At 41.0% G+C, this 16906-nt stretch overlaps 1 protein-coding gene across 2 annotated transcripts; it reads left to right on the forward strand.

The window, feature by feature from the left end:
* Positions 1-960: 960 nt before the first annotated feature.
* mindy1 (MINDY lysine 48 deubiquitinase 1) lies at positions 961-16656 on the forward strand. 2 transcript variants are annotated; one of them, XM_088090824.1, is made up of 12 exons: positions 961-1100; positions 4316-5199; positions 7494-7745; positions 10274-10455; positions 11462-11519; positions 12269-12333; positions 12477-12635; positions 13358-13460; positions 13709-13851; positions 14812-15006; positions 16152-16319; positions 16418-16656. In XM_088090824.1, exons 2-12 carry the CDS (start codon positions 4845-4847, stop codon positions 16487-16489), a joined length of 1752 nt encoding a protein of 583 aa, XP_087946950.1. In that variant the 5' UTR covers positions 961-1100; positions 4316-4844; the 3' UTR covers positions 16490-16656. The 2 variants fall into 2 exon arrangements, with proteins under 2 accessions (XP_087946950.1, XP_087946951.1); XM_088090825.1 differs by lacking the exon at positions 961-1100 and adding an exon at positions 2140-2457.
* The last annotated feature ends 250 nt before the right edge of the window (positions 16657-16906 follow it).

The raw sequence follows: 16906 nt of genomic DNA on the forward strand, positions 1-16906 counted from the left end.
GAGGAGCTAATTGTATTTAATTCATAATAAAACTCAGCATCAGTCAGTGCCCACTGTACTAACTGTCTAACTTAAAAACTGTACTTACCTTATCTCTGGAAAAGCTGTTTGTTTTATGACACTGCCTGTCCCGCGTGAGCGGGGACTACAGGCGGGACTGAGCGCACCGCCCGTCAAAGTTACCGCGTAAAACAAAACAAACACACAAGACTGTGTCGACGGTGCAGCGAACAGGTAAAAGGTTTTGTCCAGCTTTTATAAACTGTATTTATGAACCGATGAGGCTTATTAATCGCCATAGTAAGTGTATTAAAGTAATCAGACGGTACGTATCGGTGAATAAACCACCCAAACTGCAAAGTGCTGCGCCTGATATAACCACCATATATAAACCACACTCCATAAAACTTGCTACTCTTTCCCTTTGACCTAATTATTAACTTGTGTCCGTATCAAACAACTCAAATTAGTTTATCAGCTATTTTTTAACGTTCATTTCTTCAGTTCGGCTCACTCTTTAAACTAGTATCTCGTTTGCCTGTTGAATAATCCGTTAACATTAATGTGATGTCGGGCATCGGCGATGCCGTCTAAACTGCTGACTAAACGTTGTAAACAGTTTATATTTATTGTAAATATGTACAGCTTGAATATGACATGTACGCCGAATTTATCAGTGTCACAAACCGAGGTCGAAATGACAAAGAGTGACGCTCTTGGCTGTGTTAAATTGTGATGGTACGCATTTTTTCTTAAACTGACACATTTGTAATGCAAGTTTTATAATGGGGCTAGTCGTGAATAAGCAAACTTAAACGCAGGAAGAAATTATAACCACAGTGTCAACTTTACTTTTTTATCTAGCTTTTTTGGGGTTACATTTTTGGATGGAAAAAAAGAGTTGATTGTATTTTATTTATTTATTTATTTTCTAAAGTATTTAATTTGTGAGTTAGCGTGGACTTTTAAAGTTGACCGGATGTGACGTCGTGTTCTTTGAGTTTGTGGGCGTGGCCTCTCGTGCCTGGCGGAGCGGGATGTAAACAGCTAGCGTGCCAGCTAGCAGCCAGCGTCGGCGCAGATTTCAGACACCGGTGCCGGTAAGACGCTTCTCCTTTTACCGACAGTGTGTGGTGATGTGAGGCGGGAGGTCGGCGTCGTATCTCGGCGCGGAGTTGTGTCTTTGCGGAACGGAAGCTAACTTGGCTAAGTTAGCTCGGAGCGCTAGCGTCGTGTTAGCTAGCTCCGGGAGTTGCTGTGTCGGAGCAGAAAGCAGCTTAATGCTGAGCCGACGCAGCTTTCTGCCGCTCTGAACCGCGCGGAGCTTCATGCGGAGGACTGTTTTTATTTTAATGGCGTTAGCAGAAAGGACAGACGCTTCCAGCCTCCGGTTATCACTCAGAGGCGGCTGTGAGCAGAGTGACCGCTGTGGTTTGTTACCTGTCTGAGGGGAAACTTGGTCACCTGAACAGCTGAGTAATGACCGTGTGTTTCCGGACACACACCTCTGCTCCTCAGCTACACGGCCTGATGGACTCACACACACACTTACACACTTTTATTCACCTCTGCGCTCCGGTATTAAAGGGATAGCTGTTAGGAAGAGTTGTATGTTTCTAGGATTTGAGAACACAGGGCGCTTAGCCTGGACCTCTCTTAAAAAAAAAAGAAATTATATATATATATATTTTAGTTAGCATGCCTTTGGCGACTTCTACAAACTTTTGGTGTTGTTTTGTTGTTTGTTTTTGTTTGATTTTTTTGTTTACCTTTTAAAATTGTTGACATTTCCTTTTCTTTTTTCATTTCCTTTTTTTTCTCCCAAAATTGTTACTGCTTTTTCCCCATGGATTTTTTGGGTGATTTGTTTTAGAAACTTGTGGAAATATTTGGCAATTCTTTCCTTTTAAAATGTTTTGGTGATTTTTAAAAACGACTGGTGCCTTTTTCTTAAACCTGCCAAATTTATTGTGATTTTTAAAAACTTAAGATGATTTTTCCCCTAAAATAATAATAAAAAAAAACTGAACAGAGTTTTTTCTTTGAAAAGTTTTTTCAATTTTTTTTTTCCTTTAATTTTTTGTGATTTTTAAAAACTTTTGGCAGATATACTTTAATTATTTTCTGGTGAAATTGTTATTTAAGATTTTGGTGATTTAAAAAAGTGACAGTTTTTTTTCTTTTAAATGTTTTGTTGTTTGACTTCCATGTCGGACGCCGGTCTGCTTCTCCAAACTTGGGCGTGGCGACTGACATGGACTATATGTAATAGGAACCTCAAACAGCCCCATTTAACAGAAGACTGAACTATTCCTTTAAGAGACATACTGGAGTCCTTGTCTCCAGCAGTGAGCGATAAGGTGTGGCGAGGTCACCTGACAGCATCAGTATGTCGCTCAGAGGACAGCTGTCTGTCCTGATGGACACGCTGATAATGAAGATTACACTCAGAGGAATGTGAGTCTGTACATTTCCTTCAAGTACTGTGCTTAAACACAAATTCAAGGCACTTATACTTCCGTGTTATGCAACTTTGTATTTTTCCACCACATCTCAGAGGTACTGTTTTAGTAAATTTGTCTGAATGTTTGTGATAAACTGAAGGATAAACTCATTAAAAACTCTCAAATGCATATTCACAAAGCTGAAAACAGGGCTGTTTTTCTGACACTATGAAAAGTTAGTAGATGACTGAATAATCGTCACACCCTTTAAATATATTGCATTCCACTTTTATTTAAAATAATAATGTTTTATTTAATAAAAGTCAGTACATTTTTTGTTGTTATCAGCAGAGACATTTGCTCGGTTTTCACAGAAATCAGGTCACAGTTGTTTATATTCTGATCATAAAGTGGTCATTTTCTTTTACAGTTAAAATGACTAATTTTGTAGATGATGATCAGTTTCCTCCTCCTCAGTCTGTGAAATCAGCTGATGTCCTGATGATGTAATAGGTCGTTGCGGTGATGTCATCACAGACTGCAGATGTGTCACATGCTGTTTGTGTGTCACTGGAGGTGTGTTGCACTCACTCTCACGAATAACAAAAAAACCAACACATTTTTAGATTATTACAAAAACATATTTGGTGAAACCCCTGATGTAATGTGAGTATGTACATTTGTTTCTGCACATTTCCTTTTTTAAAAAATTGAAATATTATGTTTATTGTTTTTTACTATCTTCTGTATAGGATGTCGAGTGTTTTAGTGCTCTCATTTATGTTTGCGTCCTTGTTTGACTTATTTTGTACATATCTTTTGTTTGATAAAGCTGAGGGGAAAAACTGTTTATCAGGCAGAGAAGCTCTAAAGAGAGATGCTCAGTCCAGGTGCATTGTGGGAAATGTAGGACTCAGACATTAGATATGAGCTTTACGTTTTTGATTTATGAGTGAAGTTTTAGACTAAAATCATTCTTTATTGACTCTTTTTTAAAAACTCGTCATTTTCATTATTGATCAGGAAGCCAAACATGTCGATGTTCTACAGACAGACTGACGGATGCCATCTTTAACCCTTTAGTGACCGCTTGGTGCATTTTAGTCTCTTTTCTTCCTCCTGTTGTGATAACTGTGTGTGTGTTGATGCGTGTGTCCTAAATGTAGTCCAGATTGTGTATTTGAGTGTAATCAGTGAATTTGCAGCTCAGCTCCTACAATAAGTCTAAAATACACTGTGGAAACTAAATAGTTACATTCAGACTGTTCAGGTCCAAAAATGCTCCATTGAAACCCATTCAAACTGACATTTTTGATCCCACAGCCATCAGAGCAGAAAAACAGGACTTGTATTATTTCTGGGTGTCATTCTGGGCTTTTGACTCTGAATTTGTCATTTTCACTATTTTCCACCTGATGAGGTCTTTTTTTTTTTTCAAGATTATTTTTTGGCATTTTTGCCTTTATTAGATAGGACAGATCAGCAGTGCGAAAGGGGGAGAGAGAGGGGACGACATGCAGCAAAGGGCCGCGAGCCGGACTCGAACCCGCGACCGCTGCGGCACAGCAGTGCCATTATACATGGGGCGCCCCTGATGAGGTCATTTTGACCATATTTGGCATATGGAGGAAATACATGCTATTTCCACTAGGTGACCTGTCACAGTCAATGTAGCTGCTGATCACTGACATTCGTGATTAGGTCGGATGTTGGTTGAAAGAATAAACTCAAAGAAAGTAGAAAATAATATTAATGTGTAATATTTTTTAAAGCCTAATTTTGAAAAGCGTATTTAGTGCGCAGAGCGATACGTGTGTGTGTGATATCAAAGGGTTAATTATTTGTCCTTCTTGTTTGTTTTTCCTCCTCAGGTCTGACAGGAAGTCTGTTGACGCTCTGCTGACAGAAGAAGACAAAATCCTCCGTCCCTGTCGCTCCTGCTGACGGACGGCAAAGACTTCATCTGACAGGAAGTCTCCTCTTCATCCTGCTCACTACTTCCTGTCAGCAGCAGAGAAGAAGAAGAAGAAGAAGAGGAGGAGGAGGAGGAGGAGGAGGAGGCGTTTCTGCCTTTAATTTTATTTAAATATATTTTCACTTCATGACGACGGACAGTTCGGAGACGGTTCGTCATGTTCAGTGTCAGATAAATATGTGCGTTTGTTTCTGAACCTCTCAGCAGACGAGAGGTCATTGAGGTTCCCCTGGCGGCCATGTTGGGGCCTCAGCTTCTGTCCGCCTCCTTCGCCACCGCCGCCATCTCCGCGCCTCCATCCTAAATCAACCTCAACTGAGGCTGTTTTTCCCATGAAGGCCGTTTGATTTGTTTTTCGACACGTGTTGTTGTGTTCAGAAGAGTTTGTTCTCGTCGGACTTCGTTTCTTCATTGATCAGCCAATCATGGCGGAGTCCAGCTCGGCGCCGGCTGCGGCGGCGGCAGATCTGCTGATTGAACTCAACAAAGAGGAGCCGTCTCTCCCCGCAGAGAGCGTCTCCAAAGAACTGATCGTAACCACGACGACGGAGGGGTTGGATGTTGTTGCTGAGGTACCGAGCAGCAACGGCGCCGCCCACAGTCCTCTTCCCGCCAAAGTCCTCGAGGAGGAGGAGGAGGCCACGCCCACGCCCCCCGATTCTTCCTCGCTGTCGTCCGAAAACGGGACGATAACCGCCATCACCACAGAAGAAGAATCTCTGTCGGCTCTCCTGAGACACATCAAGAGTGAAGGAGGACGGGACAGAGCAGGAGAGCCAGGTGAGACGTCAAACTGAACCCTGATGCTCAACTTACGGCCCGCGGGCCAAGTCTGGCCCCTGATAGCACCCTGGTGGCCCCCCGACCATTTCCTAATTCACAGTAAAAATAAAGATGCACGCTGTGAATCGTTTTTGTCCTTTTAGTCTCCATAAGGTGTCAGAGACAAAAAACAACATCAAAATAGAGCTTGTTGATCAAAAAAGAGCCAGAGGAGGATCCCCCACACCCCCGACAGAGGACACAGCCGAGACACTGATGTCCTAAAATCACAGAAACGTCCTATAATCCCCTAAACGTGTTGAAATCCTGGAAACGTCCTAATATCTGAGAAATGTTCTTAAGTCCTGAAAAAGTCCTAAAATACTAGAAACATCTTAAAATCTGAGAATTGTCCTTAAATCCTAGAAATGTCTTTAAATCTTAAAAATGTTCTGAAATGCTAGAAATGTGAAACAGTTCCTGCAAACAAGCACAGAGCCGTAGCTTCATGTGACCGAGAAAACCCAAAAAAGTGTTTTTATTACAGTTTCATGATGTCTGTCTTTTTCCGCTCGCCTGAAACATCCCCTCACGCGAGCGAAAAAACGTTTTGTTGTGATAAATGTGAGTTTCTTGTGAACTGACGTGTTTCCGTTAGGCGTATTTTATATTTGCAATTTCAGTTTGAGTGTTTCTGTAAACCTACATACTGTTTCAAAATAAGAGCGTGACCGGGCAGAGCTGTGGACGTAATGACCGAGCGTCTGTGTGATCGTCATCAAACCTCTTCAGTTTTCGTCTTCTAACGCTCCGCGCTGGTTTTGACTCCGCGGTTGTGGCCGTAATAATCTTTGTGGTTTCTCACTCTTCTTCTGCGCTGGCCGGCAGCCAATCACATCCCAGAACAACAACGGCTGATTGACGGCGTCTCCTGACTGGCTGCCTGTTTCTCTGCTCCACTTCCTGAATGTCAACCAGCTAAGTTTTACTCCAAAGCAGTGACGCAGCAAAGAGTCTGAGTATCAGTACAGATATTAAACGTCACACAGTACCTCATTTATACAGAGTGCAGTTAATATTCTGCTGCTGGAGCTCACGTCTGTGTTTACAGGGCTCTCACAGCCAAAACAAGGTCGATGAGTGACGGACCGCCGAAATCTAAACAATTCAATGATGATTCACAAATTCATCCAAGTGGACGTTTGTGCCAAATTTGAAGAAATTCATCAAGGCTATTTGGGACGTCCAACAGATGGACGGACAGACCTAAAGACATAATGTCTACAGCCACAGCTGTGCGGCACAAAAACACATATTTATTTTAATAGATTTTATTTTGTTTATTTGTAGCGATTTTGAGATTTTACGAAGCAGTGTCAGAGATTAAAAGATTCATAAAATTATAAAATCTTAGCTCAAAAGATTGATTTGATTTTTTTAAATTTTTACAATGAATTCAAGGCTTTTCAAGACTTTTTAAGGATCTGAGGGAACTCTGTTTTTAGGTTGTAAAAAGTCGCCTTTACAAAAAGACGTTTCTTATGACGCGTTTGTTTTGTGCTTCGAAACCAAAACGCTGCGATGGTTAAACCAGACGGACAACTGAAACAGACAACGATCCCTCTGCACGGACGCCTTTGGTGTTTAAATTCATTTTACAGACGTCGTTCAACATTACTACGAAACATATCCTGCAAGTTTTGTGATTATTTTAAAGAAGAAAAAAAAAATCATCAAAAATATTTTAAGACAAAACAAAAGCCAATTTTTTTAAGAAAAAGAATTTGTGGCCTTTAAAAGCCACGAAGTATTTTTAAAGAAAAACAAAATCTCTCATTTTTTCTTTTAAAATGACCAAAATCTTAAAAGAAAACAATGTTAATTTAAAAAAAAAAGGAAAACATTCCTTCTCAAAATCAGACTCCCTCCTCGTGCTTAAAAAATGATTTGACATGCCTCCCCCCATAAATAACCAACAGTCCCTAAGTTATATTTAAATATTCAGTTCTGAACTGTCATTAGTTGGTTTTTTCTTTTTTCTATTTTCTGACAAAATAACAATGAATTGTTCAACTTTTAATAAATATTTGGTTAGAAAATTAATGCGTTCTAACCCTCTTTTGAATTGATAATTTTTATAATATTTTTTCTGAAACGGTTTAATGTCGTAATGAAAAAAGAACCGATAAGGAGCATTGATGGCCGTTTCAAGAGAGTTTTTGGTCTTTAATATTTGCCTCAGAGTCCTGGAAAAGTCCTGGAAGTTTGTTGGTAAAGCTGTGTGTTGAGCGGTGTGTGTTTCGTGCGTGCAGGTCTGGACCTGGACCTGGAGGAGAGCTCGTCAGTGGCGACGGCGGGCGGCTCAGACGACCAGCGGGAGTCCACAGACTCGGCGTCGTTCTCCATCCCCAGCCTGGAGCTGTCAGACGGGGTCACGGCCACAGGAAACTCCCTGGACGTGGAGGACGGCCTGTCCTCGTCCTACTCTGCTCTGGGCGTGGAGGGCGGGTCTCCGTCCACCGAGGTTCCCAGTCTGAAGGACGAGGAGACGCTGGAAGCTGCAGGTGAGACGTCCTGTGACGGTTACTGTCTGTCTCTGAGTTGGAGCGAAGCTCTGAAACGGTTCAGATAAATGCTCCACGAAACATGAATATTCAAACTTAAGGATGTTTTTATTTCTCAGTCAGACAGAGGCGCGTTTTCTTAAAAAATGTCCCCTTTTTTCTTAATATTTTTTGGCAATTTATATAAGAAAACATTTCCGCATTATTTTAAAACACTTTGGTGATTTTTAAAGAAAACAATTGGCAGTTTTTAGAGAAAAAAAAATTATTTATGTTTGATGGGTTTTTGTTAATGCTGGTTTTGATTTTCTTTTAATTTTTGTTTCCTTTTGTTTCCATTTTTTTCTTTAAAAGGTTTTGGCCCTTTTTTAGTTTTAAAGAACAAAATTAGTTTTTTTTCTTTAAATATTTTTGCCGGCTTTTAAAGAAAAAAAAAACTTTCATATTTCAGACGACCCTTGAACACATCATGTCTTATCATTCAGGTTTGTGAAATAAATTCCAAAACTTCCGAAACTTTCAGGGTAGTTTTCCAAATTTATTTCCAGGCCTGGAAATTGCTATTTGCAAATTCCATTACTTTTCCAGGTTTTTAATGACACCATGGCGTGTTATATGTATTTCTTTTGTCAGAGTCCTGGCAGAGAAGAACTGTTTTTTGTTTTTGACGAGTCGACGTCGTCTGTGATTAAACTCCGAGCTGCTGCAGTTTGGAGCCAAAAATACAAATAAATAAATGATGAAGCTGTAAAACAAAGCAGTGATCCGAGCTCACTGCAGAGATACCTTCATTCATTATTCACATCGACGGACGAATCATTAACCAGCAGGTCTCCGTTTGTATCTATATTAACCCTTTAGGGCGGCTTTGATATCACACACACTCAAACTCATTATTCTCAAAAATATTATACATTTACATTATTTTCTACTTTCATTTAGTTTATTTTTAACCAACACCAGTCCTGTTCGTAAATATTAATTAATTTCTGGAATGTTAACCCTTTAAATGCCAGGTGTTTGTCATGATGCCACTTTGTTAAAACCAAAACAAAAAAACACTCACACAAGAAATGAATTATCTACACCTCTTTTATCTCTGTGAAGCACTTTGAGCGGCGTTCCCTGTACGAAAGGCGCTTTATAAATAAATTTATTATTTATTATTAATATACCACAAGCAAAGTAGATTTCATTTTTAGTATCACAGTCTGGGATATCAGTGATCAGCAGCAACATTGATTTTATTATTATTATTTTTAGTGCAGAGTCAAATAAACAAAATGTGCTCTTCAAAATCAGGCTACAAAAATGTTACACATTAATATTATTTTCTACTTTTATTGAGTTTATTTTTTTAAACAATGTCAGTCCTAATCATAAATATCAAATATTTATTAATTTTCATAATTTTAACACTTTAAATGCCAGGTTTTTATCGTGATGCCACGGTTTTTTTTAGAATATACTACATGCAAATTTGATTTCTTTTTAACTTTTGTTGGAGGTTAAAAAAAATGTAAAAAATGTAAAAAAAAAAAAAAAAAAAAAAAGGGCCAATAAGCACATTGGGAAATATTATATTTAAAATAACTTGTTTTTGCCAAAGACTTTTTCGAGTTTTTTTTTTTTAAACAAAAAAACATTTTTAATTGAAAAGACAGCAGTTTGTCTTCACTCTCCAAAGTGTTGATATTGTTTCACACACGGGACGTATGTGGAAGAGACGTCCGTGCTGGTTTAACCTCACCACAGATATGTTGATTATACCGTGTGTGTGTGTGTGTGTGTGTGTGTGTGTGTGTGTGTGTGTGTGTGTGTGTGTGTGTGTGTGTGTTAACATGCTGGCAGGTTTCAGCTGCAGAGGAAAGTGTGAATGCATCAGTGTTTTTGTTTCAGGAAGTTTGGTCGAATGGGAGGAAACTGTGAGGACGGAAATTGTGAAATCAAAGTGCTGACGTGATATTGAACACGCAGCAGGATTGTTGTTTTTGTCTCATGAACCGAAGTGTACATGAAATCTTATATAATACAGAACATTAAAAAGGCTGTCCTTTAACACAGCGACAGCTTGTTTGTCTCCAGGTTCAGGCTGTTATCTGATTGGTTTACAGCAGAGCGAGCTGAGTTTATTCCCACAGAGACGATTCACAGAATCTGGGCGATTAAATAAGATACGAGAAAATGACAGGAAGGAGAAATAAAAACAGAAACACTGCTGATGTTGATCACGGTGTTTCTGAAAATGTGGGAAGAAAACCAGTGATACAAAAGATGTGTAACTGGGTTTATACAGTAACGAAAAACCTGGAAAAGTTATGGAATTTGTCTTTTCTTTCAAAATCAGCAAAAATTATTAAGGAAAAAAGAGCCCAAATTTTGTAAAGAAAACGTGCTTCTTCTGGCATCGGGAGTAGAGAGTATCACCTATCTTTAGTGGCTTTTTTGGTGTTTGAAATAAAACGGCGAACACACACTGATTTTGGTGGGAGCGTTGTATGTGAGCGTAGTTCTCCTCGTGTCCACAGGGGGCGCTGCGGCTGCAGCTGCTCCTCCTGCCGTTGCTCCGGAGGCGGGGCCGTCCATGCCGGCGTATTACCTGGTGAAGTGGATCACCTGGAAGGAGAAGAAGACGCCCATCATCACTCAGAGCGAGAACGGACCCTGCCCCCTGCTGGCCATCATGAACACGCTGTTTCTACGCTGGAAGGTGAAAAACGTTCACAGTATTTTCATACTGTGGTATTAATACTTTTACTGTTAAAGTACTTACTGGTCTATTTGCAAACAAAATCAGCCGGTAAATATTGAAAACCCCAAAGTTTTATGTTATAAATGTGCAGTTTGGATGCTAACTTGCATATGCAGGACAGTTAGCATAATTTACTTAATTTGCATATATTTGCATAATACTATGTACTTAAAATATTTCAGCCACTGCTTGGCCAATTTGGACATTATCTGGTTGTTTTTTGTTTTTTTTAGGATGATGAATCCATTTCTGATCAGCTGTTATAACACGTTACTAATGTAAATATAATTCTATGTTCGGATCATTTTGGATGTAATTTTGTTTGAAGAAAAGCTGTTTCTGAACTTGTGTTTCACTTTTTAAACTGACTTTATTTTACTTCCTTTGCCGTGATACTCGCCTTTCTTACCAACATTTGCCAACTGTGCATCAGCTCAGTGTGACGGTCTGTGAACTCAACGTTAACTTAAAACTTTGTTTCATTCATGTTTTTAAAAATATACAACAATTTATAACTAATCTGAAGTTATTTCAGTTATTAACTAAGTCACCTGTCACCTGTCTTAAGGTCCTCTAAAATGACTAAACCTAAAGAAAAATTAATCAGCTCGACTGCAGTAAAAATATGCAGATTTCTGGCTTAAAACATACATTTTGAATATTGAAAATATCAGCATCGTCAAAAAAAAACAGACCACCCGAATAATGTCCAAATTGGCCAAACTGCAGCAAATTATGCAAAGTGTCCTGCATATGCAAGATAGCAGCCGGCACTTTTTCACTGTAAAGGACCCAAATTATGCATCTAAAACATAAAACTTAGGGGTTCTCAACATTTGGGGGGTCACAGTGGGACTCTGCAGGCTGGGAAAAACACGGAGACGGCTGTTACACGAACTCTTGAATCCTCATCACACGTGTTTCATGTTTCTGCCGACTGTGGAGTAACTCTGAGCGTTCACAGGCTAAACTTCCTGCTCAGACTGAAGTCGTCACCACCGAGGACCTGATGGCTCACCTGGGTAAGAACACACACACACGCACACACACACGGAGACACACACACACACACACACACGCACACACACACATGCACGCATGCATGCACGCACACACGGAGACACACACACATGCACGCACACGCACACACACGGAGACACACACGCATGCACGCACACACACACGGAGACACACACCCACGCACACACACACGGAGACACACACACACACACACGCACACACACACGGAGACACGCACGCACGCACCTGTCTGGATACCTTTTTATGCCTCTGCCTAGGCGGGTTTCATCACAGATTTGTGGAAAACTTGAGCGATATTTTCGATAAAAAACAATTGTGAGATGACTGTGTTTTCCGCTGAGTGATGTTATGCGATTTTTTGTCGCAATGTTTTGCAACTTTCCTCTGCCGATAACGGTCCAGTAACCATGGCGACAGATGTTCTAAACATCAGCAAACTCCGCCATAATTTCTGTGTCTGGTATCAGAGTGAAGAAGATCTCGGTCTCTTCCTCCGTCTTCACATTCTGAGACTTAATATCTCACTCCATTCTGAAAATAAACCCTCCTTAACCCTTCACTGTCTGAGATCTGCAAACATGCTGACGGACGATCACACTGAAATTTGGACAAAACTACTAAAATAAGATCAGAACAGAATCTCCCTCTAATGCCACTGATCAGCTGATGTGTGTGTGTGTGTGTGTGTGTGTGTGTGTGTGTGTGTGTGCGTGCGTGTGCGCGTGCGCAGGAGAGTGTGTGTTGTCTGTTACATCCAGAGAGAAGGCCGACGGGATGGAGCTCAACTTCCAGCAGGTACACACACACACACACACACACACACACACACACACACACACACACACACACACACACAGCCTCACAGTAAACGAGCTGATTTTCAAAATATGTTGACTGACTGTTGTTTACCTGTGACTGTGTGTGTGTGTGTGTGTCAGAACATGAGTGATGCCATGGCGGTGCTCCCGAAGCTGTCCACGGGTCTGGACGTTAATGTGCGTTTCACCGGAGTGACGGACTTTGAGTACACACCTGAGTGTATCGTGTTCGACCTGCTGGACATCCCGCTTTACCACGGCTGGCTGGTCGACCCACAGGTACACACAGACACACACAGACACACACAGACACACACACACACACACCTCTGTCTGAGTATTTTCAGCTGCTCATCATAGTTTTTATCAAACAAAAAGGAGGAAATATTGAATTTGTTGGGGACTATTTTCAGTGGCGGATTCAAGTCTGAACAGCAGACTTTTCTTTGAATGTATTAAAATTAGGGCTGTGAAATGGTTAATTTCTTTAACCCTTTAGGGACTGTTTGGTGCATTTTACGCGCTTTTTCTTCTCCATGTTATGATAATTGTGTCTGTGTTCATGCATGTGTCCTAAATGTAGTCCAGATTGTGTATTTGAGTGTTATTAAAATTTGATGTGTGTAATTTGGTGTGTATTTGATGTTGGTTAAAAAATTAACTCAATGAAAGTAGAAAAAAAAATTTTAATAGCCTGATACTGAAAATAGCATTTTGTGTGCAGAGTGATAAGAGTGTGAGTATTTGACACTGTGCAAAAAATAATAATGTATAAAAATAATTGTTGCTGCTTATAATTGACATATCCCAGGCCGTGCTAATCAAAATAATAATTTAGTATATTGAAAATAATTAGTTTTTTGTGTTTTTCTCATCTAAAAACACTGTGACATCCTGATAAAACACTGGAATTTAAGAGGTTGATGGTGGGGCCCTAAAGGGTTAAGAGCATCTGTGTGAATACGAGCGTCGAGGCTCATAATGATGTTTTCTGTGCTCAGAGTCCAGAGATGGTGGCTTCTGTGGGGAAGCTGAGCTACAATCAGCTGGTGGAGAAAATCATCGACTACAAACACTCAGCTGACAGCAGCAGAGTCAGCGAAGGTAACACACACACGCGCACACACACACACACACACACACACACACACACACACACACACACACAAACAAACACGCACACACACACAGCTGACAGCAGCCAGGACAGTGACTAAACGCAGAGGTTTGATGATTCATACTGAAACAAATCCCCTTCTGTTTGTGTATTTCTCTCTCTCTGTGTGTGTGTGTGTGTGTGTGTGTGTGTGTGTGTGTGTGTGTGTGTGTGTGTGTGTGTGTGTGTCCTGCAGGTCTGGTAGCGGAGCAGTTCCTGGAGTCGACGGCGACACAGCTATCGTATCACGGTCTGTGTGAACTCAACACGACGGCCAAAGAGGGAGAAATCTCTGTGTTCTTCAGAAACAACCACTTCAGCACCATGATCAAACACAAGGTGGAGCCACACACACACACACACACACACACACACACACACACACACACACACACACACACACACACACACACACACACAGCCTGAGCGAATTGATTTGAATTAATTTTGAGAAATTTGTAAAAGGGTGACAAGAAAATGACCTTAGAATTTAAAACCGGGGAGGATTATAATATAATTACCAGAAATAAATGAATAAACTTTAAAAAAGGAAAAATGTCCAAAAAAGAATATTTACAATTACTTTAGTTAAAATTGCTGCTACTACTGCAACTACTACTGCTACTAACATCTACTACTGTTGATGTTAGATTTTGCATTTTGAAGATAAAACATGAGAAACACAAGCGCAGTGTACTGTAACTGCTGCACGTGACAGTGACCATAACTTTCATATAACATGAAAGTGCTCATGTGTCAGAGTCTGAATAATAAGAGATGCATGTTGTGTTTAGAGTGCAGTACTAGAATTTTTGAAATTTTTTTTTTGTATTCGGGGGGCAAGACAAAAAAAATTTCAGGAGGAAAATAAGACTTAATTTTTGTGTGTGTTTCTTTTTGTCTGAACCCACCACCAGGGGACTTTTACTTCTCTCTGCTCTGTCAAAACTTTGATGCTGGACTGGGTGGGCTGAGTCTAGCATCAAACTTCCCTGTGAAATATGAACCTTAAAAAACGAGCTGAGGGGCCTGAGTGATGATTCAGATTTGGTGATTCGATAAACAGCATCCAAGTCCCCCGGTGCTGCGCTTCAGCCTCTTGTGGTCAAAATGAGTATTACAAAAGAAACAAAAATGAGCCTTATATGTCTCCTGAAATTTTTTTTTTCTTGCCCTCCCCAAATTATTTTTCTTGCCCCTCGCAGCTTCCTTAGTCACCTGTAGCTGAGCTGTTGTTAATAAAGTTTTGTGGTTTCAGGGTCACCTGTAGCTGTTGTTAATAAAGTTTTGTGGTTACAGGGTCACCTGTACCTGTTGGTGACAGATCAGGGCTTCCTGCAGGAGGAGGGTTTGGTCTGGGAGTCTCTTCATAACGTCGAAGGAGACGGAAACTTCTGCGACTCCGACTTCAGGCTGTGTCATCCTCCTCAGAGAGCTCCGCCCACCACCAGCCTGCCGCCGAGCGCCCAGGAGCAGCAGAGACAGATCGACCAGGTGAGACGCAGAGACCAGGTGGAGCCGACCGAGCCGAGAGCGCCAGGATTTCAAACTAAAACAAAACAGAATTTCAGAAAACGAAACAATTCCCAAAACACGTTTCCCAAAATGCTACGACATTTCCCACAACACGGGAACTTTTCACAACATTTCGTTTTTAACAAATTTTGTTTCATTTTGTGAAATGTTTGTTTTGTTTTTTGAAATTTTTTTTTTCGGTAAATGTTGTCGTATTTCGGTAAATGTCGTGTTTTGGTAAATGTTGTCGTGTTTCGGTAAATGTTGTCATGTTTCGGTAAATGTCGTGTTTTGGTAAATGTTGTCGTGTTTCGGTAAATGTCGTGTTTCGGTAAATGTTGTCGTGTTTCGGTAAACGTTGTCGTGTTTCGGTAAATGTCGTGTTTTGGTAAATGTTGTCGTGTTTCGGTAAACGTTGTCGTGTTTCGGTAAATGTTGTCGTGTTTCGGTAAACATTGTCGTGTTTCGGTAAATGTCGTGTTTCGGTAAATGTCGTGTTTTGGTAAATTGTCGTGTTTCGGTAAACGTTGTCGTGTTTCGGTAAATGTTGTCGTGTTTTGGTAAATGTTGTCGTGTTTTGGTAAATGTTGTCGTGTTTTGGTAAATGTTGTCGTGTTTCGGTAAACATTGTCGTGTTTCGGTAAACGTTGTCGTGTTTCGGTAAATGTTGTCGTGTTTTGGTAAATGTTGTCGTGTTTCGGTAAACGTTGTCGTGTTTCGGTAAACATTGTCGTGTTTCGGTAAATGTTGTCGTGTTTCGGTAAATGTCGTGTTTCGGTAAATGTCGTGTTTTGGTAAATGTTGTCGTGTTTCGGTAAACGTTGTCGTGTTTCGGTAAATGTTGTCGTGTTTCGGTAAATGTCGTGTTTCGGTAAATGTTGTCGTGTTTTGGTAAATGTTGTCGTGTTTTGGTAAATGTCGTGTTTTGGTAAATGTTGTCGTGTTTCGGTAAATGTTGTCGTGTTTTCTGAAATGTTGTGGTGTTTTGACCCTCGGGGCCACCGTACCTGGTGGTAATGACCGATCTTTGTTGGTGTCAGGGCTTCCTGGCTGTACTGACACGTCTTCTTTGTTGGTGTCAGGACTACCTGGCTGTACTGACACGTCTTCTTTGTTGGTGTCAGGACTACCTGGTGGCGGTGTCCCTGCAGCAGCAGCAGGGCGGGGCCCCGGGGCCCCTCAGTGACCTGGAGTTGGCCCGACAGCTCCAGCAGGAGGAATACCAGCAACAGCAGCAACTCCAGCAACAACAGCAACAGCAGCAACAGGGATCAGTGCAGGCAGCACAGCAGGTACAAATACACAGGAACAGAGTACTAATGAGTATTAATACCACGCTCTGTGTGTGTGTGCGGTTATTCTGGTGTTGATGATGTCATTGTGTGTCCAGGTCAGAGGTCAGGGGTCACAGCAGGGCGGGGCCAGGAGAAGAGAGAAGGACTCGGACTGTGTCGTCCTATAGACTCTTCTTCATCATCATCATCATCGTCATCGTGTACGAGCAGCCGCCAAACTGTCTGCAGCGGGGAGGAGGTCTCACACACACACACACACACACACACACACACACACACACACACACACACACACACACACACACACACACACACACACACACACACACACACACACAGCTCGATGCCAAACCCCAGTGCTTTGTTAAACCGTTTGTTTCGGACGTGATTCCAGGTTTTTGGAAAGTTTTTAAAAACGTCAGAAATGACAGTTTGAGTGTGGTGGACCGCAGAGGCAGCGCTGCCTAATAAAGGGTTAAAAAGTCACGGCTTTATTAATGGTCAACAAATAATTTACCAGCTGCAAACCCTTAATAAGAATAAACAACTTTTGGCTCAACGCATTGTGAGAAATATTTGAGTGA

This window comes from Plectropomus leopardus, chromosome 17, assembly GCF_026936395.1.
Source record: "Plectropomus leopardus strain MGB_pleo_1.0 chromosome 17, ASM2693639v1, whole genome shotgun sequence".
NCBI lineage: Eukaryota > Metazoa > Chordata > Actinopteri > Perciformes > Serranidae > Plectropomus > Plectropomus leopardus.